The following is a 16575-nucleotide window of genomic DNA, read 5'->3' as shown; positions in this document are numbered from 1 at the left end:
AAAATGTTGGAAAACTAACCAAGTTTTTTTTGTTCCAGGTTTCAGTAACGTGGCTGTAGTGTAGCAGTGTCAGTGCCCAGGAAACCGAAAATGTTCACAAATCAGGAAAAAGCTCAGTGTGTCCCCTGGTATCATGAGGCAACAAAGCCTGTACAATTTGCACTTTGTATGCACAAAAAAATAAACGTTTGTGTAAGATATCATAAAGATAACTTTTTGGCTGATGTTTTACGTTGTTTGAAATCGCTGAGGTTGATGGTTCGGCCACTTCTTGGTAAGTCAGCAACAGATTCTGTGGTCTTGAACTTGTCATACCACGACTTAATGCTCTCGACATCGGGTGGCATCTTTCCATAAGTTGTTTGAAAGTTCCTCTGCACTGTTATTGGTGACTGGTCTCGTGACACACTGAGATTTTTCCTGATTTGTGAACATTTCCGGTTTCCTGGGCATGACACTGCTACACTACAGCCACATTACTGAAACCTGGAACAAAAAAACTTGGTTAGTTTTCCAACATTTTGGCACCACTTTCACATCTCTACATTGCATATAGTGGATATGAATAAAGTTTGTAATCAGGGAGAGACTTCTGGGACACCCGGTATATTAGAATGGGGACTTAAAAATTAAGATTTGCACTGAATGTTACGAACACCTTCCTATTTTTATAATAAAACATTTAGAAATTATTTCTGTGATATTCTGTATGGCACTTGATGGGACTCACAACTAACTGAAAACGAATAGAGCTTTGCAAGGTATTCCAGGTGTAAAATTTTATTTGCTGCATCTTGTTAAAATAACTATTACTCAGCTTAGCAAACATGCTATATTACAGTGGCGAATATTGTATTCATACAACAAAGTTTCATACCATGACTTTATCCAAGATATTTGCACACATTGGATATACAAAATGGTAGTTGCTGTTGTACAATTTTTTCACTCAGCTCAGCCTTGCACAGTAACATGATTGCACAAAAAATATCTAAGAAAATTTTGCACCAGAATATTCACAGACTCCCATCACTTACAAAATTTTTAATGTAAATTCTGTTAAGAAAAATTCTCCAATATCAAAATGATTCTGGTGAGCTTTAGTACTGTTTGCTTGTTTCTTTTTAATTTACGAAAAGTAGGAACTGTCAAATTTCTTTTCAAAGAAATTAAGGCTCTCAGACACCAAGATTTTCAAGAAAAACAAAATGATTTAATAATATTAACAGATATTTTACTATAGTTCTAGCTTCCTGAAATACAAACACAATACCATACAACAGATTCAGTTGTGGAAACTGGCTTGCTAGTAGATGTATTTTATGTACAGTAGAAGTAAAAGCCAATTTATTCTGCATCATTGCAACTATACATAATATTTCAGAAAGTGAATTTTGGGTGGTGGCAAATCATAAGATATGCTGCATTTTTAGTGACTGTCCAACGATATCTCTACTTTGAATTTTACAACCTTTATTTGTAAAAAAAAATATATATATTTATATACACCACAAAATGAATTGCACAGATGCAAAATACTGATGTTGAAATTATTTTCCATAAATAGCTTACTCCACACAGAATCAAACATTAAATGGCTGGGAGTCCTCAATATCCTGCAAAGCTCTATAAGTAATAATGTGTCCCAAATACATATCAGCATAAAAGCATACCCACAGCACTTCAAACTGGAACCAAAAATTAAGAATATCACAAAAATTGGGCCAACATTTTTCTTCAAATTTTATGAATTTAGCACATATGGACCTACACGGTTCACTGATCTGTAGTCATATTCATTAGAAATTTTGTAAGAACAGTTTAAAATTAATACAAATACTCACCAATATTTTGAAACTTCAGTAATATTCCAAAATAGCATCATTTTGAGCATCCACAATGTTCTTGTTGTTCAGAAAATCGCTTTACAGCAAGTTGTAAGACACATTGAACATGAATATAGGAAATCTTAATATTTCCCTTAATTATGTGTTCAAATAATTGATTTTCTTCTTAGAATCAAAACAAATGGTAACCTTCATTGCAATTCTTCCATTTCCTGCAGGGCTATCAATTTCTAATTCAATCTTATGATGTAAAAATTTGTAGCCTCATTGTTACTTCTTTCCATGTTGTATGACATTACATAATTTCTTTAATATTTATTTGCATAGGATGAATGGACCACAACAGAATCATTAAAAATATGTCAACTGAACTGTGAATCACTCTCACACAAGCAATATCATTGCTTAAAACAATAATTTGTTTCGCTCGTTTCTTCAACTTAGACAGTATAGAACTGTAAGCACACATGCACTACAATTCAGGCATTATTCACTGCTTCATTATTTTTAAGTACACAATTTTCTACTTCCTCAGCCAAAAGAAACAAATATTCTTGCAGTGATTGTTGAATGCAGGATCATTATTACTTCTTAAATTCAGTTGTAGGAATCTCCGTCTGTTGACGTTCATAAACACAGATTCAGTGTTTTCGCTGTCAATTTTGGGTTAATCTCCTTTTATATCATGTGCCTTCTTGACTGTTCTATGAACTTTAACTATTGTGATTTTTGAAAAGTAAATGGCCTCAATATGTTTTACAAGTTTGAAATGCCACATGACTAAAATATGATATTTAACCTGAAAGTGCTTTGTGTACATGCTCCTGGTCATATGATTATATTATTAACACAAAAGATTAGGCAATTTTGAGGTTAAATTTTGATTAACTACAGATGTTAAATGATGCTAATTCTCATCTGTGCCATGTTGTTTAACGTATCTTCAGTTGTTCTTTCATATTAATTCAAACACATACATTTTTTATCTTTCCTTATGTGGTTATTTTATGGATTATAATTACATAAATGTAATGTTTGAATTTGTATAACTTTCAATGATCAATTTCAGAACTATATGTTTATCATTTATTTTGTCTACTCTGTTCCAGCATTGCACATGTTGCTTGAAGCACTGTATCTTTTAAATATACAGATCATGATTGATTGATTGATTGATTGATTTAGTTTATTTTACTTCGCGTTTTGTGCCTCTAGGCTAATTTGCGAAGATGGGGATGAGTGATGAAATGATGAAATTGATGAATGGACATTCACAAACAACCAAGCCTGACCGGGATTCGAACCTGGGACCCTTGGCGTCGCAGCGAAATATACAGATCAATATTTAGACAAATATATTAATTTATTTTACTGTATTCGTATAATGTTCAACTGAGTTCAAAAAAGTTAAAGGTGATCTTTTTTCAATGTCAAACAAGCCACATGGAACAGATTATTTCTTTGTACAGTAGATTATATTATCCCATATATTGTATTTTAAACATACTGGCACTGCTGAATCTTATAATTTTGGTTTTTAAAACTGTGCTTGAATCCAGTCATCATCTATCATCTTGTGATAGTTGCTAATATTGTGCTTTCTTCAGATGCATCTCTGCTATAGTTGCCACACTGGCGTGGCGTGACTTTTTAAAAAGTGTTACCGGCTATCAGTATGACAATTATGCCTGCTAGACGTTATTACACCCTCCCCCCTCCTTTCGGTAAAGAAAACATGTCTTCGAGCTAGATATTTGTTCATTTCGTTCTTGTTTTGCAATCAGCATAGTGATTTAGCCACAAACACTCCTAGAAAGAATTACCACTCATGAGACAGTTACCACGAAAATCCAATGAAGACCCTTGTCCAGTGGTAGACCCTTGTAAATTCTTCATCTGTCTCAGTTTCTTTGCAATGAGCTGCGAAGAGGAAGAAGAACCACACTTTTCTCAGGTCAGTTTGACGTTTGTGTGGTGAGCACTGAGCAGACGACAGAACTCTGCTCCTTCGTAGAAGGGAAACCCAGCTGTACATACTACTGTTGCCAACTTAGTATTTTGGAGCAAGGTTTGTCCAAATCACGAATCGCACCAAGGAACTATATTTTCGTCTATTACCTAACTGGTCTCAGTTGTAGTTAAATCCAGCCTTGGCTCTGCAGTCTACCTCTAGTTGCTTCACAGAAATTGTATGCCTATTTTAGGTGGGATTTAGCTCTTTTCTGCCAATCCGATGTGACAACACTGGCTGCTCTGGTAGGTCTGAATGGCAACAGGGCCCCTTAACAGGCATATGAATAACACCATAGCACACGATGCCCAAAAGTCCTTCCCGATCTTTCCTTGCATTGGTGCCCTCTTCTCCCTTGTTGCCTCTTCAGGGTAGCGGAACGGCCTCCCTCTTCGCTTCTGTTGGCTGCAGAAAAAATGTCCTAGGCAATATCTACTCGACGGCAACGGTGTTCTTTAACGTCTTTAACAATGTTGTCATTTTATTGAAACAACTTTTTAATTCTTTACATTTTGCTGTTACCTGCGGTAACACCGGCTACATGCATGCCACGCCTCTGAGTTGCCACCATTCTCATACAATTAATGTACACATAGTAATCCTTTGGCACAATACACAGAGTATTTTCGGTCACACCTACAGCATATCTATTGATGATATACAAATAATATGGCATATGAATGCTGGTAAATAATAACATTCAGATATCTTACACAGGATAGTTATGTTTATGCTTTTAATTGTGCAACTGTCCTTGTTCCTTTGTGTCTTATAATCTAAAAAAAATATTTTTTTTAGACCTATACAAAATAACTGTTGCTTTAAGTTGTACAATTATAATTACCATTTGCAGCTATAATTTATATCGGAAGGTATATTACTCTTTTGCTATTTTTGTATTTTCATTTTTTTGCTGGATTTTCAAACAATATTCTCATGTTATTTTTATCAATATACATATATATTTTCTGGTATCATATGCAACTTTTCAGAATACTACACTTTGAAATTTACTGGAAAAAACAACTTATAATTGGATGCGAATGCAATGAATGTCAAGAAGTGGATGTTGTGATGCAGAGACGAATGAAAACACCAATTATAAATCAATCCAATTCAAATAAGAAGATACAATTCTAACTACATGGAGAGGCTTGGAGACCTCAAAATCAAAGCATCAACCACCAAACACAAACACCAAGCATTTGGACATTGTTGGAAAAAAAAAAACTTCTTTGTACCATCAACTCACACAACCATAGCACACACACTAAATGCACGAGATTGGACAAGATGAACCAATCGACCCACAAGAATAACAGAATCAATAAAATACAACAGAAGAACAACAAAGCAACCAATGGATATATGGACAAGAATAGCATGCAGTATCTTCAGATTGCATGATACCAGAAAATATAATGTATTTTTCTTTCTCTTAGATTAGATTTCTTCTCAGCAGCTGCTACCATAATTAATGCAGTATTATAGCAATTTTTAAAAATTCTTACTCACAAACCTTTAGTGCAATGAAAAGATATTTCAGTCTATCTGGAAATATTTATGAGCACATAAATAATTTTCAATCATTTCATTTGCAAATGTACATAATTCACATCCAGTTTTCTGCATAATAGAACTTACATCAAACAGCATTCTTAGTTTTCTAACTAATTTATAACTTATGATTATCTCCTTTTCAACTGACTTCTTGGCCCAACTTTGTGATTGTTTCATTCTACTATTGTTATTTCTAAGACATTGTCTCCTTCCATTTCCGGTGTAGAGATAACATATATGGAAAATAAAAATTGTTCAAAATTTAAATGCAGCACGAAAGACACTTCTTCATGTATTACTGTAGTTTGATTTATTCTTTTTTAGTTTTAGAAATTGCAGTACTAAATGAAGAAATTTATGTAGCAACTTCATGTAGTTTTACCACTAATCATTGGAATGTTTGGTTTCTGTTATCCATGATGTTTGCTTAAATAATCCTATGCAGATTAATATTTCTCTATTATTTCATAATATAGTATGTATACCTTTGCACGAGTGCTCTATAACAAAAGCCAATATAATTTTATACTTCAACTCTCTTTCCAAATTGTAAGAAAAATTTGATATTTAAAAAATACAATAATTGCATCTTAAAGTTGGAGTTTGGATATACGATGGACAGTCTTCTCCGGGATGAAATGCAGATATTATGTTATGATAAGCCAAGTACAAATTGGCCTCCAAATATATGCATGTTTACTTAGCCACCCAAAATCAGTTCTCAGTCAATTTCTCTGAAAACATCTGAGATATTCCAGTGTGGTGAACAGAGATGCAAGGTTATTAAAACAGCTCTTAAAAATATTACCAGTGTATGGAGCCAACATTCTTCACAGTGTACATGCCAGCAGCATATAGAAATAACAGGTTTCTTGTACCGTTCCTGCAAAGATAAAATACACCAATGTTTAAAAGTAGAAGAAAAATAAGTTAGACATTCTAAGGTGAAAATAAGACCAAGACAAGTATCTGAAGGGCTGATAAACATCAAATCGTGAAAAAAAATGACAATCACATATATTTCATGTCACTTACCCCTTGTTAGTCACAGAATGATAGGGGAAGGAAGGGTAAAGTGGCCACTCTAAGGTTTGATGAATTCTTATCATACCTTTTTAATCAGCAAAGTTATAGAAACATAGACCAATAGTAAGTATAATAACTTTACTTCCAATTTCTACATTATTTCTTTTAATTCTTGTTGTTTAGAAATGTACACGTTACTTTTTTTTTTACAAAAAGTACGAAGTGCCACTTTGCCCACCTAGGTTGGGTAAAGTGGCCAGCCCCTTCCCATTTTACCTGCATAGGTAAATGAACAAATCACATTGATTCGGAGTGTGTATTTAATCAACACAAGCTGAAGTAATACACATTAAGAATAAGTATTATGTTTTTAAAGTATTATCTTAAGTATGAAATCTTTACAAGATAAAGTAAATAGTAATTCGTAATCAATAGTCTATCAATAAAGGATTAGGCGCAGGCCTATTTGCAAAATTTGCACTCAAACTCATCATCTTCTTCGTCACAACTCTCCATGTGCCCACTTCTTACATTTTAAACATCTAATCCATCCTTCACTGCCTTTCGTGTCTGTCTGTTTCGTGGCCACTTTGCCCGGAATGACGCCATTACAAAAACTGTGGTCTAACGTCTAACCTACATAACTTATCATTTTCAAACACACATCATTTAAAAGGTTATTTCATGCTGATCAAACAGCACAAGAGCATATAATAATAACACTTACTTTTATTTAGCTATAATCAACAATTTGTACCACTTAGCTAAAATCAGACTTGTGAAAAAAACAATAAAATGAGTTCACATCTAGAAAAGTGCAGCCTCCCGCTTCAAAGTCACCGAGAACACTGACAGCATCCGTGGCGACTGTTTCGCCCGGCTCCCGCATGTCGGAAGCGCTATACAGTGAAGATAACTCACATGGCCACTTTACCCTTCCTTTCCCTACCTCATATATTTTAATCAGGACTGGACCTACAATTTAAAGTGGGATTCAAACCACTGTGCCATGTGCCTTCACTAGGTATCAAACCTGGGACCCCTTGATTACAAGATGATGATGTTACCACTACACCATCAACGAGGCTGCTGCTAATAATAATAATAATAATAATAATAATAATAATAAATTTTAAAATTTCTAGCGAGTGTGTCTTACTTCTTTTCACGAATTGTATGTACAAAAATACCAATGTGTGGAGATATAATGGCAATGCAAAGTGATAAATGCTTAGAAAACAAAATATTAAAATTTCATTTAATATCTAATTCTTATATTTCTTTAAGTTAATTTGTTCCTTTTAAAAGTTTGAGCATAAAGTATGTTTTAAGCCCACTTTATGCTCAGATAGATTAATCGGGATTGCCCTCCAGTTTAAAATAGTACATAAACCCAGGAGCCATTGGTTACAAAGTGACAGCATTACCACTAAGTCATCAGGGAATCCACTTGATCCTTTCAGAATAATCTTCCTGTATCAAATGTTTCACAAAATAATACTTTATATGGTAGCAATTCATTCTGGTTAGAGGTTCAGAAATTTATAATCCAAGCATATATACATCACTCCAAATTATGACATTTCTATAATAAATCTGACAAAAAAAATCAAAACTAAATATTCAACCCATCATAAATGCATAAAATTATGAACAGAAATGATATGCAACCAATGACTGGGAATTAAAGTTTTTCATATTTAAGTTGTGAAAAATTCAAAATAAAAGAAATAACCACAAATGGGGCATTTCTTTCAACCTGCATATTTTAGAATTCACAACCACAAAACTGCTGCAAAACTGTTTCTAAAACTCTGTGTAACAATATTAAAAAGTAATAACAGGAAAATTGTAATAATGGTACATTAGAGATTTCTTATCAGTTCTTTTGTAATAAAATGAATATACAATCTATGCACAATTATAAAAGTACAAAAATGTATTTACCATGCATATTAAGCATTTAAACTTAACCATCTGATTATCTGATTCTAATTCACGAATGCGAGTCTTCAAAGCTTCAAGGACTTGATTATCACTGATTCCTGTTGACTGATCTGGTTCAGCGGTGCAAGTACTAATGCCTGATTCTTCTTTTACTTCTACGGATGACTGTTTAGCTGTGTCTGGACTGAAAAAATGGAAGAAAATGAAATTGCTTATTAAAGAATGGGTTGAAGCAAGGGTATTATGTAAAGAAATTGTCCTTCATTAGTTTGAACTCTGTAAAAACAGGATGCAGCAGTTTCTTGTTAAATTCTTACCTTCTTAAAGTGTGAGTAAGTACAATTAGTGCTTTTCTCAATGCAGAACCATTTTAACTATTTTGGTTACCATTATATCCATATTTCTGGGAAGTTATGAAATGTAAAGGAGTTATTATAAATATATCATATGAAATGTAAAGGAGTTATTATAAATATATCATATGTAAGTAATGCCCTATGTGCACAGAGCAAGATGGTGATAAATTATGTGAATGACATGATGAACTGAATGAATAAAATTCAGCAATCAGTGTGATTGAACATTATAATAATAATCCATGGCTCGACAGCCCTGGAAGGGCCTTGGCCTATCTCCTAACTGTCAGTCTCCCTTCCACAATCCTACCTAGAGGTGTGGAGATCTTAAATCGATAATGGGGTGACTAGGGGTCAACACGTCGAACCCCCAGCCATTGTAGGAGATTTCGCAGACCGGATTATGCTACTCACTCATAGCTCCCCAATTTCCTCATGATGGTGGGTTGCTACCGGTCCTATACACAGGCCGAAAACCCAGAGACTGAACCCAGGCAGACTCGAACTCATGCCATCCTGCAGTCTGAGTTCAAAGCACAGTGCCTTACACCATGCATGGCAACGGAGGAGGACCTTATGGCTGAGCCAATACCACCTCGAACATAAACATACCATACAACCAATACTAATGCTTTAAAATTGTAACAATTAAAAGTTGTTCAAAATATTAATTATTATTAGTAGGCAAGTATTCCACTCCAATTACAAGCAACAATTTACCATAGGTTTGCTTTGAAATATTAAAAAATCACACCAGAATATAAAAATACCTATTATGTAATTACAATGGAAACAGATTTTTGCACAACTTCCAGGATAATTAGAGTTTGCGAAAGTGTCGTCAAGTAGCACTTTTGTAGACCCCACCAATGTTCAAGATGCTGACAAGTATCGGCCAGTATCGGTAAATAAAATGCAACCCATACTTTCAGGTACCAATACTACTGGCATCGGCTTACCCATAATAGACATAAAAAACTAAACTGAGGGCCATGGCCTGTTATAGGGTGGCATGTGGTAAGTGCACTGTTACATGGTATTTTTGTCTACTTCTTTTCATGTAGACCTCCTATTTTTTCAGTGCTGGATCATCACTGAAACTTTGGGGCTACTATAGGTCTTTTCTACTATTACAGCGGCCGGTCCTAGTTCTGGCAAGGGAAGTGGGGAGCGGGGATTATGCCACAGACCAACCAGACAACAGCGGTGGCACTGAGTGTCATGACGTGAACCTCGTTCTACTGGCTGCTGTGTTTCTTATCTTGCTGGATTGGTCGCTCCCCACTCCCCTTGCCAGCATTAGGATCGGCTACTGTTAACAGTAGAAATTACCTTTAACAGAGATGAACCACAGGCCCACTTGCACCTAAATATACAAATTGTTATTTTCAACCATGATAGTTGAAAAAATTCACCACATCTATTTCATTTTCAAAATTTGCAAAAATAAATTAAAAATGGCAGTGATCTGTGTTTTCACATTTCCACATCTTTTCATGCAACAAATTTTTACAGGTAATTGAGAGACTGCATCATGTGAAGGGTTCGGAGCACAAGTGGTGTAATTCCACTTTTAATGGAAATGGAGTTACTTGTGTAACTTAGAACTGTGAAGTATCAACATTTCAGGGCTAGAAGTATCACTAGCAACTAGTGACAGGCTTAGCAACTTGGAAATACATGCTAACAGCACCAAACCTGATCTGCCTAACCTATCCATGTAGGCATATAACAGCATAAATAAGCAGGTTAAGTTTTGTTTATTTAAGCTATTTTATGCATACATGAATAGGTTAGGCAGGTCAGGTTTGGTGCTGTTAGCATGTATTTCCAAGTTGCTAAGGCCGGCGCTAGCTGCTTGTAGAAGTATCCCCTAAGTTTCAAATTCTTGCTCATAGAGGCAGCACTATGTTTGTACTCCAACAGCTAACATAGTACTAAGTTATTTAAATGTGCCCTTTTCAAAACTGTCTTCGATGGAGTTATGCCACTTGCGCTTTGAACCCCTCGTATGTACCTAACATAGACAAAATGACCAGAATGTGGCCATCTATTGCCAGTTACTATCAAGTAGATAAGTTTGATTCAGGGGTGCCCGTCCCCCCCCCAAGCCCTATGATGCACTCCCCCCAAAAAGGTAGAACATTCCTCCCTCTGCCAAATTATTTACTCAAATTATTATTTTGGTCAGACAAAATTTGCAGACCAATATAATACAGACATATTTAAGCAATATATGTTTAATTTAGGTATATAGGCATTATATTGTATAACATTTCTTCCACCCTTCTCAATTCCATCTTCCCCATCGTGAATAAATAACTCAAGATGAATAAAAAGTCAATTAAATGAAACAATCCTCCCATTTTAGTGTGAAGATACTTAGAACTGATAGCTAAACTATGTAATTTCGTCCTCCCCAAAAACTCCCATGAAGCAGGCATGTCATGAATCCCCCCTGTGGGCACCCCTGGTTTGATTGAACCACAATTTTCTCTTAGCATCAATGATTTCTCACTTGGTTTGTATGGTAATGACAAACTTCAGGTTAATGGGAGGTTTTGGAACTTGCTACACATGTGGGCAAAACAAGCTATTATTATTGTTTCTTACAGGATTCTAACTCTAAATATTAAATTCCAATTTTCATGTTCTGTACAAATTTTCAATTTAATTCCACATATATCATAAGGTAAAGGTAAAAAGTATAGCATATAGCACCGTGCCATATTTAGCAGTTCTGGGGGTAGGGCCCCACACATTCTCGATCTTGGCCACTTTGGAGGTGATGTGATCAGCACCATGTACTGGCCACCTTTATCCCTCCAGGTATGCATCGATTTCAGGCTAGATGAGCCCCAGAGCCACTTTATGCGGGGACAAGGCCAGAAAAATTCCGATCTTAGATCACCCATCCTGGGGATCGAACCTGGGTCTACCGCATGGCTGTCACAGACACCCTAACTGACTGGACCACTGCATCGTAGAAAAATTGTTTACATTAAATTCTCTGGGGTCATATATTGTTACTCGAAGAAAACTAACAGTTTGCCATGAAATTAAATGCCATCATATACAGTGTTTATGAAGGAAATAAAAAGATATATTACACTCCCTAGAGAAGCCATGGTGGTCTAGATGGAAGGGCATCCTGTCATGCAGGAGACGATGGGATTAATAGGTTCCATGATCAAAAGTCAGAATCTTTCCAGCCTTGTCCCTGCATAGAGCAGCTATGGGGGCTTACCCAGTCTCAAATAATTGGGTACCTGGGGGTAACCTGTGGGGGGGATAAAGGCAGCTGGAGTGTGGTGCTGATCACATCACCAAAAATTGCCATAATTGAGAATGTGTATGGACCAACCTCCATAGGTGCCTTCATGGCATGGTGAACTTTACCTTACCTTTTACACTTCCGAGCATAGCATGTGGCATTTTCAATTAGTGATATTCAACAATCAAATATTAAACAAATTACCTCATTAGAGCTTCTCTTATGGCATCTCTCTCTTTCTCCTCCTGAGGACCATCTGCAGTTGGGAAAACAACATCAGCCTCAGAATACTGAGGTGGACCGTACGTTGCACTGTCATCACCATCAACTACTAAATCAGTGTCGTCGTCTTCTGCAGATGTTCGACTACTGCTGGTAGGTAAACCTGCAGCTGAAAAAAAAAGTTCAGCTTTATACACTTACTGTTACTGCTGTGAAACTAAGATTACAATAAGAATTTACAAATATCATTATCAAAATAATAGCAATCAGTGTGAAATGTTAAAAGGAATACACATTTAGCCATTTTCAGATCTAACCAGGTGTGCGAGGCGATATTTGGGGTACGGCAAGTGATTAATTGAAGGGCTCGAGTGTAAATCGTGGTAAGTGACATTTTGGTAATTTTTTATTTACAAAGTAAAATGTGCCATTCTTCAATTTGAGTGAAATAGCGATGTCATACAATTTGCATTGGACTCAGTGAAACCTTCTAAATGACACGAAAACAATTTATCTACAGTATAGCTTCTAATAACCTTATTTCGTAATGAACTCAGAAATAACCAAAATGCCACTTACCATGTTTTACACCCGAGCCCTTCAATTACGATTACATTGCACACAAAAACATATAATAATAATATACCTATAATTCTGATATTATAATGACATTCAAGTTCGAACCTGCAAATTAAAATGTTGGAATAATCAGATGTTTGATGTTGCGTTGATGTTCATTGTGCAATGCCAAACAGGTCAAACACGATGCACCATTGAACAATGACGCAACGAACATCAGATTATTCCAACCAGAAAAGTCAGGACTTGCAGAACACAGCATCCCAGAGAGACACAGGGTTTTATTTGCTGACATCAAAATAATAGTCAAATGTGCCGGTTACTGGGACCGACAAGTAAAAAGAAGCCATAGCATCAATCTCAACAGGGACGTGGGACTCCAGCTCAGTCACGCCTGGAACCCACTCCTCCGTAAAAACAAAGCTCCAGCCAATAAGAACACCAGGATCCAGAGTGAGCCAATAAGACAGAATCCAAACTCCATCCCATAATAGTCACATATGTATTTAACCCCACACTGGTCCCCATTTCTATATTCCCTGATGATGAGAGCAATGTATGCGCTCGAAACGTTGGAAGCCAACAACGACTTAACCTGGCTGGTAACCCAAGAACACTTGTTCGAAACCCCCAGTCAGTCTTGTAGATTTTCCATGATTATGCTACTCATTTGTAACCCCATGATTTCCTCATGATGGTGGGTGTACACTAGTTGTAATTTCAGGAGAAAAGATGTTACATTTTCCAACAGGAGACTGACTCGAACCAGTGCATGTTCCTTTGACCGAGACCAAAGACCTTGGATGGCCACGGTGCAGGACTTTTAGATTGAAGCTTCAGTTTATATTTTGAACCATCATAGGAAGCTTTACACTACATATATACCCCCACACACATATCACCCTTAATTGCTACTTCCAATTAACATACCTGCAAACCCTCCAACAAGAAGCGATGTTGCTCGTATTCGCCTTTGGCCTGCCCATTCATATTCCTCATACATTTCGCCATCACCCTCTACATCCACATTTTCATCTTCTTCCGTTGTGCCACCATGCTGGAAAAAAAATAAAGTTTACATCATGTCCTAAGTACTATAAAATATGTTTTGAAAAATAAGTAACTATTTGTTCAACTGTCAAAAATTGTTGGATTCAGAAACAATAAAGCGGTTGAAATGAAGTGTTCCAACCCGTTTGCGTTCCAACCTGAAATCAAAGTATATTCTTAATTGTTATGCAATCTGATCTTTCTGAAGCATCATGAGTTATCTGTCCATAATGGTATAACAATTTTAACACTTACTGTAAAATGGTGGTTGCCGAAAAGATTGCATCAATTCATTATAAAGTACCGTGTGTTTGTTTTGGCTCCTGGCCGAGATAGCTCGTGACTGCAGAATGGCGAGGTATGGTGCAGATGCCGGCATTTTTTACTCATGTTGTCCCACTTTTTTTTACACACACATATATATCTTTAGCATGCAGAAAATTGTATATATATTGCATAACAAGTACTAACTTATTGAAGATTAGGTACACAGGAGATGTACTACTACGAAGAAACTATACAGTACAAACTTGTATTATAAGAATTGTTCAAAGTGATGACCAACTGAATTCACACATTCCCAGCATATTTTGATCAAATTTTGATTGACGTATTTGTTCTGTTTTTCAAGTTGTTTTCTTGCTTGTTATTTCAAATAGCCCCAAAGATAGTGATCACATGCGGACAGATCAGGTGATCTGGTGGGGGCAAGGAATATCCCACATAACATGTTATTTTTGTAATACGTTTTTACAGCAAATGTGCGATGTGCCCCATCCTATGGCTCCATCATAACTGAACAGTAAAGTATGGGTTGCAAGATGGTCAGGCATTACCTCAGATGCAACAACTAGCTATATCCAGTGTTACACATTGCCCAATTCATTGCCAGACCCTGTATATGGGTTTTCAATAAAAAATTGTAATGAACCTCTTCTGCATGCCTCTCGTAGATTGGGATGCATTAGTATTACCATATAAATTGTTCATTACTGTGGTTATTCTCTTTGTTTTAAGCAAAAGGAGCTCCAAGAAAGACAACCTCTGCACTAGTATACGTAAAAGCACATAGGTTGCAAGAGAAAAATTAACAAAAATAGTCATGAACAATTTGCAATATTTGTGTATTCAACTGTATATTAATGCATCAAACCTTCACACTAGTCCAGCACTGCACAGCAAACAAAAATCACAATGGTGTTCTCCTGCAGATTAAACTGTTAGTTCACTCTATTAAACAAATCAGGGGAAACTCTGTAGACTAAAGATGGAATTGGAATGCATCTTAGTGGTTTTCTCTCCCATGAAAGAGGTGTGTCTGAGTCCCAAAATATATAGTAGGGAATCACTGCACAAAATTTCACAGCGTGTAATGGTAATTAAGGCAAACAACTTTTATTGATAATGTTTTCTACACTATGAAGACTAAAAAATTGCATTATATCCTGCATGTACAAGTTCTCAGTTACGAATAATGGATTAACTTTGAAATTATGATAAAAATGTGTGTCTTACTTGTAAATAATCAGGCTGATATCTTGGTATGTCTGAATAAGCTGAACAGTAAAGTAATTTTAGTTTGGGTAAAATTTTCATGATCATACATTATATTTTATAGTTTAGGTCCACTTTATGCACAGAAGGCTAATCACGACTGGACCTACAGTTTAAAGTGGGATCTGAAGCACTATGTGCCTCCACCAGGTATTGAACCCAGGACCCCTTGATTACAAGGTGATGACGTTACCACTACACCATCAGGAAGGCCCTGATCATACATTATAGTTTACCTACGTGTCAAACAAAACCCTGAGTTGGGGACACATTTGCATTTTGTCTCAATTTTGCAGCAGTCTGTCTAGGTCTCATTCCTAGCACGGACTCTAAGACAACCAATTGTTGCTTATTTATATTGTTAGGTTTACTACAAGCAGGCATGGATCCATGGAGAGGGCAATCACCCCTCACAACTGCTATGTTTTTTTTTATATATATATTATTAAGCCTAATATTTTTGAAGACTAATGTTTTGTCTATTATCACAAAGTTTGAGGTTCATGAATATTTTTTTTAAAGTTTGATTTAAGCCCACTTTATGCTCATGATAGGCTAATCTGAACTGGACCTACAGTTTAAATTTGGATCCACCACTGTGAAATATGCCTGAGAAGGGGATCAAACCTGAGACCCCTTGAGCGAGTAGATTTTTGTTTCCTTTGCTAATTCACTTTACTTCTCATCAGAGGCGCAACCACAAATATTTGTCTGGGAAAGGGGGGGGGGGGGCAAGTAGCAGGATAAACATACCAATAATAATAATAATACTTTTAATAATAATAATAGTATTATATTATTATTATTAGTAGTATTATTGATTTATTGAATTATTTTTTCAACACATTCAATTTCATATTAATAATGGAAACCAAGCACACAAACTATTTTTGAAAGATAGAAAATGCTTGATAAATGCATTCCAAATATAATTCTTTTTTACATTAACATGTATAACTTTCATGCACTATATATGTTTTGCATATATGCAACATGGAGCGAAGTGGACACTAAATTGTGTACGTATTCAAAGTTTATTTAATACATATTATATACAATATAAATTATTTAAATACATTACACAATAAATTCATCTATCTCACAATAAATCAACAGCAAAAATTACATAAATTGTGCACACTCCCTTTC

At 35.7% G+C, this 16575-nt stretch overlaps 1 protein-coding gene across 2 annotated transcripts in view; it reads right to left on the bottom strand.

Moving 5' to 3' along the window:
- The window catches only part of LOC145984283 (E3 ubiquitin-protein ligase Rnf220-like), a 225536-nt gene that overhangs the window by 5256 nt on the left and 203705 nt on the right, over positions 1-16575 (bottom strand). For both annotated transcript variants that reach the window (XM_083117921.1, XM_083117922.1), the window contains 4 exons: positions 13753-13879; positions 12226-12412; positions 8392-8575; positions 6227-6301 (listed from right to left, as the gene is read on the bottom strand). In XM_083117921.1, coding sequence (XP_082974047.1) covers positions 6227-6301; positions 8392-8575; positions 12226-12412; positions 13753-13879 — 573 coding nt within the window. The remainder of the gene's footprint in view (positions 1-6226; positions 6302-8391; positions 8576-12225; positions 12413-13752; positions 13880-16575) is intronic.

The sequence above is a fragment of the Lepisma saccharinum genome, chromosome 2 (assembly GCF_977018435.1).
Source record: "Lepisma saccharinum chromosome 2, izLepSacc3.1, whole genome shotgun sequence".
NCBI lineage: Eukaryota > Metazoa > Arthropoda > Insecta > Zygentoma > Lepismatidae > Lepisma > Lepisma saccharinum.
The sequence above is the reverse complement of the archived record's forward strand: the minus strand, read 5'-3'. Positions and strand labels throughout refer to the sequence as shown.